Source organism: Silurus aristotelis (genome assembly GCF_946808225.1).
Source record: "Silurus aristotelis genome assembly, chromosome: 4".
NCBI classification, from domain to species: Eukaryota; Metazoa; Chordata; class Actinopteri; order Siluriformes; family Siluridae; genus Silurus; species Silurus aristotelis.
Genome location: NC_139577.1, coordinates 36,017,174 through 36,034,984, shown reverse-complemented (window position 1 = coordinate 36,034,984; position 17,811 = coordinate 36,017,174). Strand labels below are relative to the sequence as shown.

General features: G+C 36.4%; 1 protein-coding gene across 1 annotated transcript in view; it reads left to right on the top strand.

The window, feature by feature from the left end:
* Positions 1-256: 256 nt before the first annotated feature.
* Positions 257-17,811, top strand: part of LOC310724653 (uncharacterized protein) — a 125,536-nt gene continuing 107,981 nt past the window's right edge. Inside the window, exons 1-20 of the mRNA XM_083538894.1 lie at positions 257-533; positions 943-995; positions 1,465-1,504; positions 2,753-2,910; positions 3,039-3,157; positions 3,456-3,517; positions 3,601-3,680; positions 3,794-3,980; positions 4,104-4,169; positions 4,276-4,430; positions 5,425-5,546; positions 6,748-6,809; positions 6,910-6,980; positions 7,106-7,169; positions 7,273-7,427; positions 12,109-12,230; positions 13,432-13,493; positions 13,594-13,664; positions 13,790-13,853; positions 13,957-14,111. Coding sequence (XP_083395020.1) covers positions 505-533; positions 943-995; positions 1,465-1,504; positions 2,753-2,910; positions 3,039-3,157; positions 3,456-3,517; positions 3,601-3,680; positions 3,794-3,980; positions 4,104-4,169; positions 4,276-4,430; positions 5,425-5,546; positions 6,748-6,809; positions 6,910-6,980; positions 7,106-7,169; positions 7,273-7,427; positions 12,109-12,230; positions 13,432-13,493; positions 13,594-13,664; positions 13,790-13,853; positions 13,957-14,111 — 1,897 coding nt within the window. The 5' untranslated portion in view covers positions 257-504. The remainder of the gene's footprint in view (positions 534-942; positions 996-1,464; positions 1,505-2,752; positions 2,911-3,038; positions 3,158-3,455; positions 3,518-3,600; positions 3,681-3,793; positions 3,981-4,103; positions 4,170-4,275; positions 4,431-5,424; positions 5,547-6,747; positions 6,810-6,909; positions 6,981-7,105; positions 7,170-7,272; positions 7,428-12,108; positions 12,231-13,431; positions 13,494-13,593; positions 13,665-13,789; positions 13,854-13,956; positions 14,112-17,811) is intronic.

The following is a 17,811-nucleotide window of genomic DNA, read 5'->3' as shown; positions in this document are numbered from 1 at the left end:
GGAGCGCTGCATCTTAACCACTAGACCACCAGTGAAAATAATTTGGGGAATATTCTATTTTCTGGCTATTATTTAACTCTTTCTAATATTATAAATATTTACATATACAGAGGTTGGCATTAATTTCAAAATCTTTCATCAATAAGTCATCATGGCATCTCAGGATAAAAAACGTAAATCGTTGTACAACCCGCTTAGCCGGGTATCAAATTATCACAGGGCTGTGGTGTTCTCCTGCAATATAACTGCATACTTCACATTGTGTTTGTCATGATCATCACTATCATCAGGATTTACACCTGCTATTATTCAGGTGAGCAAAGCTGGCTAATTTGTTTCAATAACGCAGGTGGGGGAGGGGCCACCCCTGACATACCATCAGTACAACCACTCCTATTAACGTCAATTTTCCGTTTTGATAAATCAGCGCCTGAGACAGAGCCTGTATTCTTTAACACAAATCGCTGTGTGTGTTGCAGTGGACATATTATTGCTTGAGACTGGATGGTTATGACTTTGGAAAACAAAATAAGGTAAAACAACTGTTGTATTTTAGATTTAGATTTTTTTTTTTATGTCACTGATGCTTTTCTTTATTGATATTTTATTAATTGATATATAAAGCTTATTTGTGCACCTTTGAAATCACAGATTCTTTACTGTAGATTAGCAGGTGTAGTCTGATACGATCTGTGTTTGTCAGAGATTGAAATACATTTAAAAGCAAAGCTTCACATATAATACATTGCATGTACTCTCTGATAAAATTGTGTTTTAAAGTGATAATGGGAGAGAGTAGTAAGCAGAGACTGGTGACTTTGAACAAAACCAGCATATTCTAATGTTTTATATGGGACTACAAAAACATCAATATATATTTTTGTTACACAGTGTTTTAAAAAATAAATAAAATTAAGCTTTGAAATCCATTTGTATCAATAGATTTGCCGTCTTTAAAAATCATGGCAGCAGAAAAGCTACACTCTTCACCATACGTAAGTAAAATTCAATATTTTGGTCGCTTTAAAATCATTGGTTTAGAATTTATTATTCCGTACATTTAAACTTTCTGGATAATTTCTACATTATTTCTGCTGGACTCACTAGTTTATTGTCACATTTATTGGTAATAAAAATGTAGTTTTGTGGAAGTGTAAAAAAAAAATGACAGGCTAATGTATAAATCTATCTATTGATTATGAAAGTAAATTTGTGGTACTCAGTGGAGCATCGTTATCTGCAGCAGAACATAAAGTTTGAGTTTGAGACAAAAGTCTAGACTACATTATACATGTTCTATGATGTCTATATCTTACTGTCATTTCTATTAATGAGATCAGTTGTGACAGAGGCTCTTTTAAAAACCTAAAATCAATAGAAGGATAAATAAATTGTATATATTAAATGATTGAATAAATAATTGTACATAAATAAAAAAAAATGAATATTGTGTATTTTTGACAGTGTGTATATGGTCGATGCTTACCTGGACTCGTGCTCATGAGTGAGTAAAAAACATTTAGTGTTCCTGAATAAATTTAACATGAACTAAATAAAGATTTATTAATTAAACCAGAATAACAGTGGTTAAAGTGGTGGGCCATCAGGGCCAGCAATGCCTTCTCTGCTGACCTAAACACTAAATCAGAACACATCAGAATCACGCACTTACATTTGAATATATTTTTCCCATGAATATGTATTAAAATTATTCCCACTAGTCTGTTCTTTTTATTTCATAGTGTGCACTGCTTCAAGTAGTGTCTGTTTCCGTTTCTATCCAGCCTTGTTTTGGCCTTCAAATCATGTGTGGCCGGGTTCAACACAATCTGTTAAACTTTTCCACAAACAAGTTATATGCGTTTTTTGTTTCCTGTAGAATTTGTACAAAAAACACAATTTGCCTGAAAGATTTCTCCAGGAAAACAAAATGCACAGAAACAATTTACAGAAATGCAGGAAACCCAGGTCATGTGATGAGGTTAATATCAATGCTTCTGCTAGAGATGAAGTATGTGGGTGGTGTAGTTGTGACTCCAGTGAAAGGAAACTGTTAAATTGTGTTCAGCATTCATTCTTACTGTATGAGATTCCTGTGTGTGATGCAGCACTCTGTTCTACTGCACTTCTCTATAATAAGCAAAACATGATTGGGACATGTGGCAAAAGGCACAAAAGCCATAACTTGTGGCAAAATCTCGATTAAAAAAATAATTCTAAGCAACAAGTAAAACACCAGTAAAGACGTACAAAAGTTTTGGATGCAGAGTCAATGTTTTTTGGGTGGTACATATCAAAGTAACATTCAGAACCGAAGGATTCCCAGCAGGAAACTTATCCGACACAGAGGTGCAGGACCACCTGGAGCCTACCCAAGTAAACTTGAGGCACAGGGCAGGTGAAGGCATGCTAATCCATCACAGGGGGATACCATGCAGGAGATACCAAGCAGAAGGATTTAATGCTACTGTGATGGATTACTGGTGTAATTGTACTTATTACTGCGAACACCCTACAAACCTTTAGTTTTAGATACTTTGACTGAGTTGCCTAGACATCACAGTTTGACTTTTATCAAAGCCACTCAGATCCTTACACTTGCCTATTTATTTCTGCCTTAACCCTATGATTGGTTATGTTAATCACACACCTGACACTGGTTTTTTGTTATAGCTAATTAGTATAAATTACAGAAGCATGTGATTAATACTGATCACTGAAAAACAATCAATATAATGATTTATCTCTCTAGACCTGATTCATCTACGGCCTCCGTGAAGCTGCTGTTTGACTGGTGCTCAGATCCGGTTCCTAGTGAGAGTTCGGTTCTCAGTGCTGTCGCAAATCTGCTGAAATCTCGATCTGCCAACATCCCGGATAATGTGAAAATACTGGGCTTCTACTATGACAGTATGTTTACATTTCTAATAACACCATGAAGCTAAAAACATTATTCTGTCTCTTCTATATGAAACATATAGCTTAATAATCATAGTCAATAAAAAAAGACAGAATAAAATATCCATTTTGTTTCACAGAAATTCCAGGAAACTCCTTTAAAGTTGCCTTCATAATAAGAGTTAATGACAATCTGACAAAGAAGAAAGACCACGGGAAAGATACCAAACAGCAATTTCAAACATCCATCAATAACATAGTAAGTAAATTATTGAATTTTTTAGAGGTATAAAAATTATATATATACATACATATATATATATATATATATATATATATATATATATATATATATATATATATATATATATATATATATATAAAGATAAATAAATAATAAAATATAAAATTTTATAAATATATATATATAGAGAGAGAGAGAGAGAGAGAGAGAGAGAGAGAGAGAGAGAGAGCGAGAGAGAGAAAGATTTATAATATAATAATAATATAATTTTCTGAGTTAGCTTTTATATAAAATGTTTATTTTTTATCTCCAGTTAAACAGATTATTAAATAAACCTGGAGCAGAACCTTTTGAACCCCATAGCTCTACCTTCAGGTAGGTTCAAATTGGAATTAATTCAGTAAATGGAACTGTAGTGTAAATGTGTATGAAATTTACATTTTGCTGCTTTCTTACAGGAATTGGGAGCTTGATATAGAGTATAGCTTTGGATGTGGGCAAAGCAAACATCCAGTCAGCTTAATAAATCAACTCATTGGTATGTTAAACCACAGAGTCATGAGCTAATAAATGGAGTATTGGTAGTTAAAATTAAGCAATTGTTTAATTAAATGTGCCTATTAATAAAACTGCTTTGAATGTCTTCTACAGCATCAACCACTACGAGTAAGCTGAAGGACTACAAGAAATCTGATCAATTACATGAAAGAACAAAACAGACAAAAGTTCCTCCAACAACTACAAGAAATCTGGAGGACAGCAAGAAAACAAAACACATACATAAAAAAAGAACCAAACAGACAACAGTTCTTCCAAAAACTACAACAAATGGGAACATGTATGCTCAAACTCAAGTTTTTCCTAATCCAATCGTATTATACCATGTTGTCCATGGAGCTACAAATATATGTTTAAATAAATGTGATACATTTGTAAAATCTGGCTCTTTTTGTTACTCTAGGGATGGAACAACACTTCCTCCAACTACACCTCTGGTACAGACTTCTCCAGAATCTCCAACCACAATGTACGAGAAATTTCTGTAATGAATTTTTAAGCAAGATTTACTTTTTATTTATTTTTTTTTTACTTTAGTGATGCATTTTTACATTGTGAATTTTTGGTGTCTTTAGCAGTGGAGCAGCTGTGATTCAAATCAAGCTGGTGTTCAACGACTGCACGTTTGTTCCTAGTGAGTGTTTGGTCCTGAGTAAAATGGAATCTCTGCTAAAATCAACACTCACAAGCGTCTCAGAGTCAGTAACAGTGCTGGACTACAGCTACAACGGTACGTTTTCATTTCATTTCAAGCCTGGAAAGGCTAGCAGAGCCTCAGGATCCAAACAGAGCCTAGAGACGGTTGCTGGGCTATAGGGCCTGGAGCCTAGAGCCTAGAAATTGGGCTGAAATGTAGACTACAGTCTGACCTGCTTACAGCAGAGACACATTGTAGGATTGGTGGATGAACCACTGTAAACAGGAAGAAGACGCACTGTGGGCGTGTCTCCGTTTATTCAGGTCTGTGCGGCAGTAATGGCGAGTCGAGGCGAGAGCAAGACGAGTTTCTCAAAGTGGAAAAATGATCATTATTTCACTTTAGTTGAGCATAAAGACAAAAACTTTCAAGTCAAATGTAAGCTGTGTGTTTCTGGTTCGAAGCTCGTATCTACTGCGATAAACAGCAACTCCAATCTGCTGAAGCTCCTCCAGGACCTCCATGCCTGAGGAGCTAGAAGCTATGCGCTAACCCGGTGTTCTGTTTTCATACTTCAGTTGTGAAAGGAACATGTTTAAGAGCTCAACACAACAGCAGAAGCCACTTTAGTGTTTGATTGTGAATCTATTATTCAGCTTGTTTTGTTGTTTATGTCAGAAATCCTTGTGATATATTCAGTGTGTGCTGCTCTGACTTTAATATAATAGTGTTTAAAAATGACTCTGTGTTTAAGTCAGTTTTGTGTTTGTGTAGATTATAACACATAAAAGGTCATTAATGAGAACATTAAAGAAGATTCTTTATAAAAGGAACTAAAAAGTTACTTTTAACAGTAACACATTACTTTATGGTGTAAATTATCAACAAAGTAACTGTCACTTTTTAAATGGAGTAACGAGTAACTGTAACTAGTTACTTTTTTTTGTAACTAGCACAACACTGCTCATCACACAATACATTTACCTCAAAAACTTCATTATTCATTCATTATTCATTAGAATTCATTATTCATTTAAATTCAATCTGTAACTAATTCATACTGAAGCACATTTCATTTATTCCACAGAGAATACAAACACCTCATTTGCAGTAAACATCATATTCAGCATTAATAACATCAGCATGCCGATGAACCCTGACCTCAGGAGTGACACCTACACCCAAGTGAAGAGCATCTTCACTAACATTGTAAGTGTACATCATCATGTGCTTAGCAGATAATGTTCCCCTAAACACGATTTATTTGTTCTGAAAAGACCTATCAATTTTGTCTCAAAGTAGAAAGTCGTTGTAGAAATTCAATTTAATTCAATTCATGTTTATTTGTATTGCGCTTTAAACAATTAAAATGTGGTAATTAAAAGTGAATATGTTCTTTATAAGAAAGTTTGTCCCTGATGAGCAAACCGGTCTCGCACCGCAGAAATATGACATCACTTCCTGTTTGGTGACTTTAAAGTGAAATTCCTTAGTCAAGTAAATCCAAAGTATTTAGAGAAATCAAACCTATTTTTGGAAATTTTATGAAAACACTCTGTAGATGATATTGACCCAATGTGCAAGTGGCCCATTCCACAGAGACTAATGCTCTCCCATACCTTTAGTGATGTGGCTTTTTACACTGAGTGCTGAAAGCAAGCCAGATGGTCCCTCTCTTCTTTAGTCTGGAGGACGTGGTGTCCATGCTTTACAAAATAAGTAAATTAACATTTTGATTAGTCTGAACACAGAACAGTTTTCCACTTTGCTTCAGTACATTATAAATGAGTTTTGGCCCAGAGAGGATGGTGGAGTTTCTGGATCATGTTCACCCATGCCTTCTTCTTTGCAGGATAGAGATTTAATCTGCATTCATGGATGACATGCAAACTGTGTTCACAGACAATAGTTTCTGGAGGTGTTAGTGAGCCCATGCAGTGATTTCCATTACAAAATCATAATTGGTTTAAGTGCAGTGGCCCCTGAGGGCCCGAACATCACAAACATCCAATTAGAATTTTCGCCCTTGTCCCTTGTGTACAGAGACTTCTCCAAGTTATTTAAAATGTTTGATGATATTATGTTTTGTAAATGATGAGATATTTAACTGTTTTACAATTTGATTTTGAGGAACATAATTTTGAAATTATCCCACAATATGTAGACACAGTTTTTCACAGATTGTTGAAGCTCTGCCCATCTTTACTTCTAAGAGACTCTGTCTCTCTGCCCAATTTTGTTGCCCTCTTCAACTTTTTTGAGACGTGTAGTAGCCATTAAATTCGAAATGACCTTTTTTTTTTTTTTCCCAAAATGGTACCATTCCTTAGTTTAGACATTTTACACAGTGTCCCAACTGACTGTCAGGTTGGTTCACAATAAAAATAAAATATATTGATGGTTCTTCCAGGTGAACACAGTTCTAAATAATTCTGGTGCACCCCAATCTGAACCCACCACCTTCAACTTCACGTAAGTTCCTGCAGAAGATTGCAGTTCTGACATTTTCTCTGTGAAATTCTTATGGTGAAGTCATTTGGACCATGACATTATTGCTTTCTCTTCATTTTAGGAGTTTAGATGATCAAGTTAATGGTTACATGGAATACAGTTTATTAAGCTGCTTGAGTCAGCGTGAGAACGGTAGGTTACACCACAATTTCATCAACTTTTTCTACAAAAACGATCTGTAGTTCCTCTTGCTTATGATTGTGAATTTTTAAATGTTAACATAAAATTGCTCTGTAACTAAAATTCTTCTGTTGTAGACACATCAACACTTCCTCCAACCACACCTCTGGTACAGACTTCTCCAGAATCTCCATCTACAATGTACGAGAAATTTCTGTAATTAATATTTAAGCAAGATTTACTTTTTATTTATTTTTTTACTTTAGTGATGCATTTTTACATTGTGAATTTTTGGTGTCTTTAGCAGTGGAGCAGCTGTGATTCAAATCAAGCTGGTGTTCAACGACTGCACGTTTGTTCCTAGTGAGTGTTTGGTCCTGAGTAAAATGGAATCTCTGCTAAAATCAACACTCACAAGCGTCTCAGAGTCAGTAACAGTGCTGGACTACAGCTACAACGGTACGTTTTCATTTCTCATCACCAGTGTTGGGCAGTAACGTGTTACCGGTAACGCAGTTACTTTTGACAGTAACTAATACTGTAACACGTTACTTTTAAAAATAAAGTAACTCCGTTAGCGTGTGGTTCGTTACCCGTTACTTTTATAAATAAATGAAATTTTTATTTATTTATTTTTTTTTTTTTATTTATCCTTTATTTAACCAGGAGAAGCCCATTGAGATTAAAAATCTCTTTTGCAAGGGAGACCTGGCCAAGATAGGCAGCTGAATTACATCACATCATTACATACGTACAAAGACACACAAAAAACATGAAAATAAATACAAATAAATTAATAGAAACAGTTTGAAAGCCAATTATGCACTTACAATGAAATCTCAATTAAAAACATTGACATGTGAGGGAGTCCAACTCATAAGATCTCATTCTTAACTTAAAAACACTCAAAGGAATCAATTTACTAAGTTTTAAGTTGTTCTGCAGCAAATTCCATGTAAAGGGAGCAGAATAAACAAAGGCTTTTTTACCCAGCTCAGTACTGACATGTGGGACAGAAAGCAAGACAACAGCCTGAGAACGGAGAGAGTAATGACCTGCACTTTCTTTCATAAGAAGTGAACATAAATAGGATGGAAGCACACCAAGAATAGCCTTATATATAAATGTGTACCAATGACAAAGCCTCCGTGTGGCCAGAGCAGACCACCCTACACGAGAGTACAGCTCACAGTGGTGGTTGCGAGCTTTACAATTAGTGATAAATCTCAGCGATGCATGATAGGCTGCGTCAATCATTTGAAGCCATTGAGCAGATGAATGCATATATAATATATCACCATAGTCCAGCACAGATAAAAAAGTGGATGCCACTAAACGTTTTTTTGACATTAAAAGAAAAACACAGCTTATTTCGAAAGTAAAAACCCAATTTTAGCCTCAGCTTTCTCACTAGACAGTGAACATGAGGCTTAAATGATAGGCAATCATCAATAACAATACCAAGATACTTATAAGTTGTAACAGTCTGTATTTCACGTCCGTCAAGAGTAATCACTGAGGGAACATACAGTGGTCTATTCCGAGGGCCCGTGAAGATCATACATTTGTTTTTTTTTGCATTAAGCACAAGTTTCAGCTGTAGCAACGTGTTTTGGACCACAGTGAAGGCATTCTGTAAATGTGCAATGGCTTGTTTAAGAGAGGGTGCACAACAGTAAATAACTGTGTCATCTGCATAAAAATGAAAGTTTGCATCAGACACACGCTGACTAAGGTTATTTATATAAATAGTAAATAAAAGAGGGCCTAACACAGAGCCTTGTGGAACCCCTTTAAAGGATTGGTAAGATACCAGATTGAACACCATCATACTTAATGCACTGGGTTCTGTCACTAAGATAGTTTGAGAACCAAGAGACAGTATCTTCTGAAAACCCCGAATTAAGAAGCCTAATCTTTAAAACATCATGATCAACCGTGTCAAAAGCTTTTGACAAATCAATAAAAAGTGATGCACAGTGCTGCTCCTTGTCACGAGCAACAGAGATGTCATTTATCACCTTCATTGCAGCTGTGATAGTACTATGTTTTTTTCTAAAACCTGACTGAACTGGGGATAAAATGTCCTGTACATGCAAGAAATCTTTCATCTGATCACTCAGCAGGGATTCAAGCGTTTTGGCCAAAACAGACAAATTAGAAATTGGCCTGTAATTATTTAAATTTGACGGGTCAACCCCTTTCAAAAATGGACAAACAAATGCAGATTTCCATATTTTGGTAATAGTATTGCTCTCTAAAGTAAGATTAAAAAGGTACGTTAGAGGCTGTGCTACACAATCCGCAGCTATTTTTAAGAAGTAGGGCTCTATAAGATCAGGTCCTGGAGGTTTTTTAGGAGCCAGCCTTTTTAGGGCTTTTTGAACGTCAGCCACTAAGAATGGAGTGAGATTGAAGACACTTGTAGAGACTGGTACATCTCTACAAGATGTCACAGTGTAAGGACAAGCAGTGTCAAACAAAGAACCAGACTGAATAAAATGCTCATTAAAATGGTTCAATATCTCCAGCTTGTCATGAACTACTACAGATTCTTTCATAATAAAAGAAGGAACATTAATACTATCTTTGTTTAAAGAAAGTAATTTTATAGCCTTCCAAAATTTTCTGGGATCATTTAAAGTATTAGTAGTGGCTGACAGATAAAAGTCAGATTTTGCTTTTTTAATAAAAGAAGAACATTTATTTCTTAACTGCCTAAAAACAAGCCAATCAGACGAAGAGCCCGTTTTTCTTGCTTTGGCCCAAGCTAAATTGCGGTCATGAAGAATATCTCCAAGCTCAGAGGAAAACCAGGGATTGTCCCGCCCCTTAACTCTGAATCTCTTTAGTGGGGCGTGTCTATTTATTACTTGCAAAAAACTATCCCGGAAAAAGATCCAGGCTGACTCCACATCGGGAATCAGCTCTATTCTACTCCTAACACAATTAAACAAATCATGGCAAAAGCCCTGTTCATTAAATTTTTTGAGATTCCTCTTACATATTACGCGAGGTTTACATTTAGGCATCTTAGTATTCCTTACAGCAGCAACAACACAGTGGTCACTTAGGTCATTGCAAAAAACACCAACAGCAGAAAATTTGGGTGGGGCATTAGTCAAAATTAAATCAATTAAGGTGGATTTGTCATGGCACTTAAGATTTAAACGAGTGGGAGAATTGATTGACTGTGTAAAATTGACAGAATCACAAAATGACTTAAATTTATCTGAACAAGGTTTCAGCCAGTCCCAGTTTAGATCACCTGCTAAAATAATTTCGGAGTAGTCCAATCTGGATAAGAGTTGAATAAGAGTCTGAAATGCAGTACTCAGGGCAGAAGGAGGCCTATAACACCCAACAACAGTAACATAAGGGCCCTTGGCCAACTCCACCTTCACTGCCAAAAATTCCAGCTGCTTACCGATTGATTCTGAATAGACTAACTTCACATTAAATTAAGATTTGCCATAAATAGCAACCCCACCACCCTTCCTTGGTCTGTCAGCACGAAACACATTATAACCACCCATTCCAATATCCATATCAGTGATTGATTTTGTCAGCCAGGTTTCAGATAGCACAACAATATCTGCATCTGTTAAATTCACCCAAATTCTAAGCAGATCCATTTTGGGTAACAAACTGCGAACATTAGGGTGAATTACACTCAAACCAGACATGGATTTCACATCAGATGGCAATGGAATACACTGCAACTCAGGGCCTGGATTTGGCTGCACATTGCCAGATAAAAGCAGCAATAAAAATATTAACCATCTCTGTTTACCATCAGTATATAAAAAATCTGTAGAGTTTTTAAAATGAGAGTCCCAGTAATGTCTGCCATCAAATGCAAAATAGTCATTTAAAATCAAAAGATTTTGAAGCTGAAGAATATCCCTGGGTAGCAACCAGGCTGCATTTAAGTACTCTGCCAACTCTTTTGGCATTTGAGGGGAATGCACAAAGGCTGAACAGTTAAATCCATAGGCTATGTCCAAAGAGCCACAAATGTTGTAAGATGTACTCACCCAGTATAAATCACTTGATCTTAGATTCTGTACAAACAATGAACAAAGCAGCATTAAGAGAAAAGCCATGTTAGCAGAAGATGTTAGCAAAACCATGAGGAGCTGACAGGGCCTGAAAAGATCCAAGTAAAGCCTGGAAAGGCTAGCAGAGCCTCAGGATCCAAACAGAGCCTAGAGACGGTAGCTGGGCTATAGGGCCTGGAGCCTAGAGCCTAGAAATTGGGCTGAAATGTAGACTACAGTCTGACCTGCTTACAGCAGAGACACATTGTAGGATTGGTGGATGAACCACTGTAAACAGGAAGAAGACGCACTGTGGGCGTGTCTCCGTTTATTCAGGTCTGTGCGGCAGTAATGGCGAGTCGAGGCGAGAGCAAGACGAGTTTCTCAAAGTGGAAAAATGATCATTATTTCACTTTAGTTGAGCATAAAGACAAAAACTTTCAAGTCAAATGTAAGCTGTGTGTTTCTGGTTCGAAGCTCGTATCTACTGCGATAAACAGCAACTCCAATCTGCTGAAGCTCCTCCAGGACCTCCATGCCTGAGGAGCTAGAAGCTATGCGCTAACCCGGTGTTCTGTTTTCATACTTCAGTTGTGAAAGGAACATGTTTAAGAGCTCAACACAACAGCAGAAGCCACTTTAGTGTTTGATTGTGAATCTATTATTCAGCTTGTTTTGTTGTTTATGTCAGAAATCCTTGTGATATATTCAGTGTGTGCTGCTCTGACTTTAATATAATAGTGTTTAAAAATGACTCTGTGTTTAAGTCAGTTTTGTGTTTGTGTAGATTATAACACATAAAAGGTCATTAATGAGAACATTAAAGAAGATTCTTTATAAAAGGAACTAAAAAGTTACTTTTAACAGTAACACATTACTTTATGGTGTAAATTATCAACAAAGTAACTGTCACTTTTTAAATGGAGTAACGAGTAACTGTAACTAGTTACTTTTTTTTGTAACTAGCACAACACTGCTCATCACACAATACATTTACCTCAAAAACTTCATTATTCATTCATTATTCATTAGAATTCATTATTCATTTAAATTCAATCTGTAACTAATTCATACTGAAGCACATTTCATTTATTCCACAGAGAATACAAACACCTCATTTGCAGTAAACATCATATTCAGCATTAATAACATCAGCATGCCGATGAACCCTGACCTCAGGAGTGACACCTACACCCAAGTGAAGAGCATCTTCACTAACATTGTAAGTGTACATCATCATGTGCTTAGCAGATAATGTTCCCCTAAACACGATTTATTTGTTCTGAAAAGACCTATCAATTTTGTCTCAAAGTAGAAAGTCGTTGTAGAAATTCAATTTAATTCAATTCATGTTTATTTGTATTGCGCTTTAAACAATTAAAATGTGGTAATTAAAAGTGAATATGTTCTTTATAAGAAAGTTTGTCCCTGATGAGCAAACCGGTCTCGCACCGCAGAAATATGACATCACTTCCTGTTTGGTGACTTTAAAGTGAAATTCCTTAGTCAAGTAAATCCAAAGTATTTAGAGAAATCAAACCTATTTTTGGAAATTTTATGAAAACACTCTGTAGATGATATTGACCCAATGTGCAAGTGGCCCATTCCACAGAGACTAATGCTCTCCCATACCTTTAGTGATGTGGCTTTTTACACTGAGTGCTGAAAGCAAGCCAGATGGTCCCTCTCTTCTTTAGTCTGGAGGACGTGGTGTCCATGCTTTACAAAATAAGTAAATTAACATTTTGATTAGTCTGAACACAGAACAGTTTTCCACTTTGCTTCAGTACATTATAAATGAGTTTTGGCCCAGAGAGGATGGTGGAGTTTCTGGATCATGTTCACCCATGCCTTCTTCTTTGCAGGATAGAGATTTAATCTGCATTCATGGATGACATGCAAACTGTGTTCACAGACAATAGTTTCTGGAGGTGTTAGTGAGCCCATGCAGTGATTTCCATTACAAAATCATAATTGGTTTAAGTGCAGTGGCCCCTGAGGGCCCGAACATCACAAACATCCAATTAGAATTTTCGCCCTTGTCCCTTGTGTACAGAGACTTCTCCAAGTTATTTAAAATGTTTGATGATATTATGTTTTGTAAATGATGAGATATTTAACTGTTTTACAATTTGATTTTGAGGAACATAATTTTGAAATTATCCCACAATATGTAGACACAGTTTTTCACAGATTGTTGAAGCTCTGCCCATCTTTACTTCTAAGAGACTCTGTCTCTCTGCCCAATTTTGTTGCCCTCTTCAACTTTTTTGAGACGTGTAGTAGCCATTAAATTCGAAATGACCTTTTTTTTTTTTTTCCCAAAATGGTACCATTCCTTAGTTTAGACATTTTACACAGTGTCCCAACTGACTGTCAGGTTGGTTCACAATAAAAATAAAATATATTGATGGTTCTTCCAGGTGAACACAGTTCTAAATAATTCTGGTGCACCCCAATCTGAACCCACCACCTTCAACTTCACGTAAGTTCCTGCAGAAGATTGCAGTTCTGACATTTTCTCTGTGAAATTCTTATGGTGAAGTCATTTGGACCATGACATTATTGCTTTCTCTTCATTTTAGGAGTTTAGATGATCAAGTTAATGGTTACATGGAATACAGTTTATTAAGCTGCTTGAGTCAGCGTGAGAACGGTAGGTTACACCACAATTTCATCAACTTTTTCTACAAAAACGATCTGTAGTTCCTCTTGCTTATGATTGTGAATTTTTAAATGTTAACATAAAATTGCTCTGTAACTAAAATTCTTCTGTTGTAGACACATCAACACTTCCTCCAACCACACCTCTGGTACAGACTTCTCCAGAATCTCCATCTACAATGTACGAGAAATTTCTGTAATGAATATTTAAGCAAGATTTACTTTTTATTTATTTTTTTACTTTAGTGATGCATTTTTACATTGTGAATTTTTGGTGTCTTTAGCAGTGGAGCAGCTGTGATTCAAATCAAGCTGGTGTTCAACAACTGCACGTTTGTTCCTAGTGAGTGTTTGGTCCTGAGTAAAATGGAATCTCTGCTAAAATCAACACTCACAAGCGTCTCAGAGTCAGTAACAGTGCTGGACTACAGCTACAACGGTACGTTTTCATTTCTCATCACCAGTGTTGGGCAGTAACGTGTTACCGGTAACGCAGTTACTTTTGACAGTAACTAATACTGTAACACGTTACTTTTAAAAATAAAGTAACTCCGTTAGCGTGTGGTTCGTTACCCGTTACTTTTATAAATAAATGAAATTTTTATTTATTTTTATTTTTTTTTTTATTTATCCTTTATTTAACCAGGAGAAGCCCATTGAGATTAAAAATCTCTTTTGCAAGGGAGACCTGGCCAAGATAGGCAGCTGAATTACATCACATCATTACATACGTACAAAGACACACAAAAAACATGAAAATAAATACAAATAAATTAATAGAAACAGTTTGAAAGCCAATTATGCACTTACAATGAAATCTCAATTAAAAACATTGACATGTGAGGGAGTCCAACTCATAAGATCTCATTCTTAACTTAAAAACACTCAAAGGAATCAATTTACTAAGTTTTAAGTTGTTCTGCAGCAAATTCCATGTAAAGGGAGCAGAATAAACAAAGGCTTTTTTACCCAGCTCAGTACTGACATGTGGGACAGAAAGCAAGACAACAGCCTGAGAACGGAGAGAGTAATGACCTGCACTTTCTTTCATAAGAAGTGAACATAAATAGGATGGAAGCACACCAAGAATAGCCTTATATATAAATGTGTACCAATGACAAAGCCTCCGTGTGGCCAGAGCAGACCACCCTACACGAGAGTACAGCTCACAGTGGTGGTTGCGAGCTTTACAATTAGTGATAAATCTCAGCGATGCATGATAGGCTGCGTCAATCATTTGAAGCCATTGAGCAGATGAATGCATATATAATATATCACCATAGTCCAGCACAGATAAAAAAGTGGATGCCACTAAACGTTTTTTTGACATTAAAAGAAAAACACAGCTTATTTCGAAAGTAAAAACCCAATTTTAGCCTCAGCTTTCTCACTAGACAGTGAACATGAGGCTTAAATGATAGGCAATCATCAATAACAATACCAAGATACTTATAAGTTGTAACAGTCTGTATTTCACGTCCGTCAAGAGTAATCACTGAGGGAACATTCAGTGGTCTATTCCGAGGGCCCGTGAAGATCATACATTTGTTTTTTTTTGCATTAAGCACAAGTTTCAGCTGTAGCAACGTGTTTTGGACCACAGTGAAGGCATTCTGTAAATGTGCAATGGCTTGTTTAAGAGAGGGTGCACAACAGTAAATAACTGTGTCATCTGCATAAAAATGAAAGTTTGCATCAGACACACGCTGACTAAGGTTATTTATATAAATAGTAAATAAAAGAGGGCCTAACACAGAGCCTTGTGGAACCCCTTTAAGGATTGGTAAGATACCAGATTGAACACCATCATACTTAATGCACTGGGTTCTGTCACTAAGATAGTTTGAGAACCAAGAGACAGTATCTTCTGAAAACCCCGAATTAAGAAGCCTAATCTTTAAAACATCATGATCAACCGTGTCAAAAGCTTTTGACAAATCAATAAAAAGTGATGCACAGTGCTGCTCCTTGTCACGAGCAACAGAGATGTCATTTATCACCTTCATTGCAGCTGTGATAGTACTATGTTTTTTTCTAAAACCTGACTGAACTGGGGATAAAATGTCCTGTACATGCAAGAAATCTTTCATCTGATCACTCAGCAGGGATTCAAGCGTTTTGGCCAAAACAGACAAATTAGAAATTGGCCTGTAATTATTTAAATTTGACGGGTCAACCCCTTTCAAAAATGGACAAACAAATGCAGATTTCCATATTTTGGTAATAGTATTGCTCTCTAAAGTAAGATTAAAAAGGTACGTTAGAGGCTGTGCTACACAATCCGCAGCTATTTTTAAGAAGTAGGGCTCTATAAGATCAGGTCCTGGAGGTTTTTTAGGAGCCAGCCTTTTTAGGGCTTTTTGAACGTCAGCCACTAAGAATGGAGTGAGATTGAAGACACTTGTAGAGACTGGTACATCTCTACAAGATGTCACAGTGTAAGGACAAGCAGTGTCAAACAAAGAACCAGACTGAATAAAATGCTCATTAAAATGGTTCAATATCTCCAGCTTGTCATGAACTACTACAGATTCTTTCATAATAAAAGAAGGAACATTAATACTATCTTTGTTTAAAGAAAGTAATTTTATAGCCTTCCAAAATTTTCTGGGATCATTTAAAGTATTAGTAGTGGCTGACAGATAAAAGTCAGATTTTGCTTTTTTAATAAAAGAAGAACATTTATTTCTTAACTGCCTAAAAACAAGCCAATCAGACGAAGAGCCCGTTTTTCTTGCTTTGGCCCAAGCTAAATTGCGGTCATGAAGAATATCTCCAAGCTCAGAGGAAAACCAGGGATTGTCCCGCCCCTTAACTCTGAATCTCTTTAGTGGGGCGTGTCTATTTATTACTTGCAAAAAACTATCCCGGAAAAAGATCCAGGCTGACTCCACATCGGGAATCAGCTCTATTCTACTCCTAACACAATTAAACAAATCATGGCAAAAGCCCTGTTCATTAAATTTTTTGAGATTCCTCTTACATATTACGCGAGGTTTACATTTAGGCATCTTAGTATTCCTTACAGCAGCAACAACACAGTGGTCACTTAGGTCATTGCAAAAAACACCAACAGCAGAAAATTTGGGTGGGGCATTAGTCAAAATTAAATCAATTAAGGTGGATTTGTCATGGCACTTAAGATTTAAACGAGTGGGAGAATTGATTGACTGTGTAAAATTGACAGAATCACAAAATGACTTAAATTTATCTGAACAAGGTTTCAGCCAGTCCCAGTTTAGATCACCTGCTAAAATAATTTCGGAGTAGTCCAATCTGGATAAGAGTTGAATAAGAGTCTGAAATGCAGTACTCAGGGCAGAAGGAGGCCTATAACACCCAACAACAGTAACATAAGGGCCCTTGGCCAACTCCACCTTCACTGCCAAAAATTCCAGCTGCTTACCGATTGATTCTGAATAGACTAACTTCACATTAAATTAAGATTTGCCATAAATAGCAACCCCACCACCCTTCCTTGGTCTGTCAGCACGAAACACATTATAACCACCCATTCCAATATCCATATCAGTGATTGATTTTGTCAGCCAGGTTTCAGATAGCACAACAATATCTGCATCTGTTAAATTCACCCAAATTCTAAGCAGATCCATTTTGGGTAACAAACTGCGAACATTAGGGTGAATTACACTCAAACCAGACATGGATTTCACATCAGATGGCAATGGAATACACTGCAACTCAGGGCCTGGATTTGGCTGCACATTGCCAGATAAAAGCAGCAATAAAAATATTAACCATCTCTGTTTACCATCAGTATATAAAAAATCTGTAGAGTTTTTAAAATGAGAGTCCCAGTAATGTCTGCCATCAAATGCAAAATAGTCATTTAAAATCAAAAGATTTTGAAGCTGAAGAATATCCCTGGGTAGCAACCAGGCTGCATTTAAGTACTCTGCCAACTCTTTTGGCATTTGAGGGGAATGCACAAAGGCTGAACAGTTAAATCCATAGGCTATGTCCAAAGAGCCACAAATGTTGTAAGATGTACTCACCCAGTATAAATCACTTGATCTTAGATTCTGTACAAACAATGAACAAAGCAGCATTAAGAGAAAAGCCATGTTAGCAGAAGATGTTAGCAAAACCATGAGGAGCTGACAGGGCCTGAAAAGATC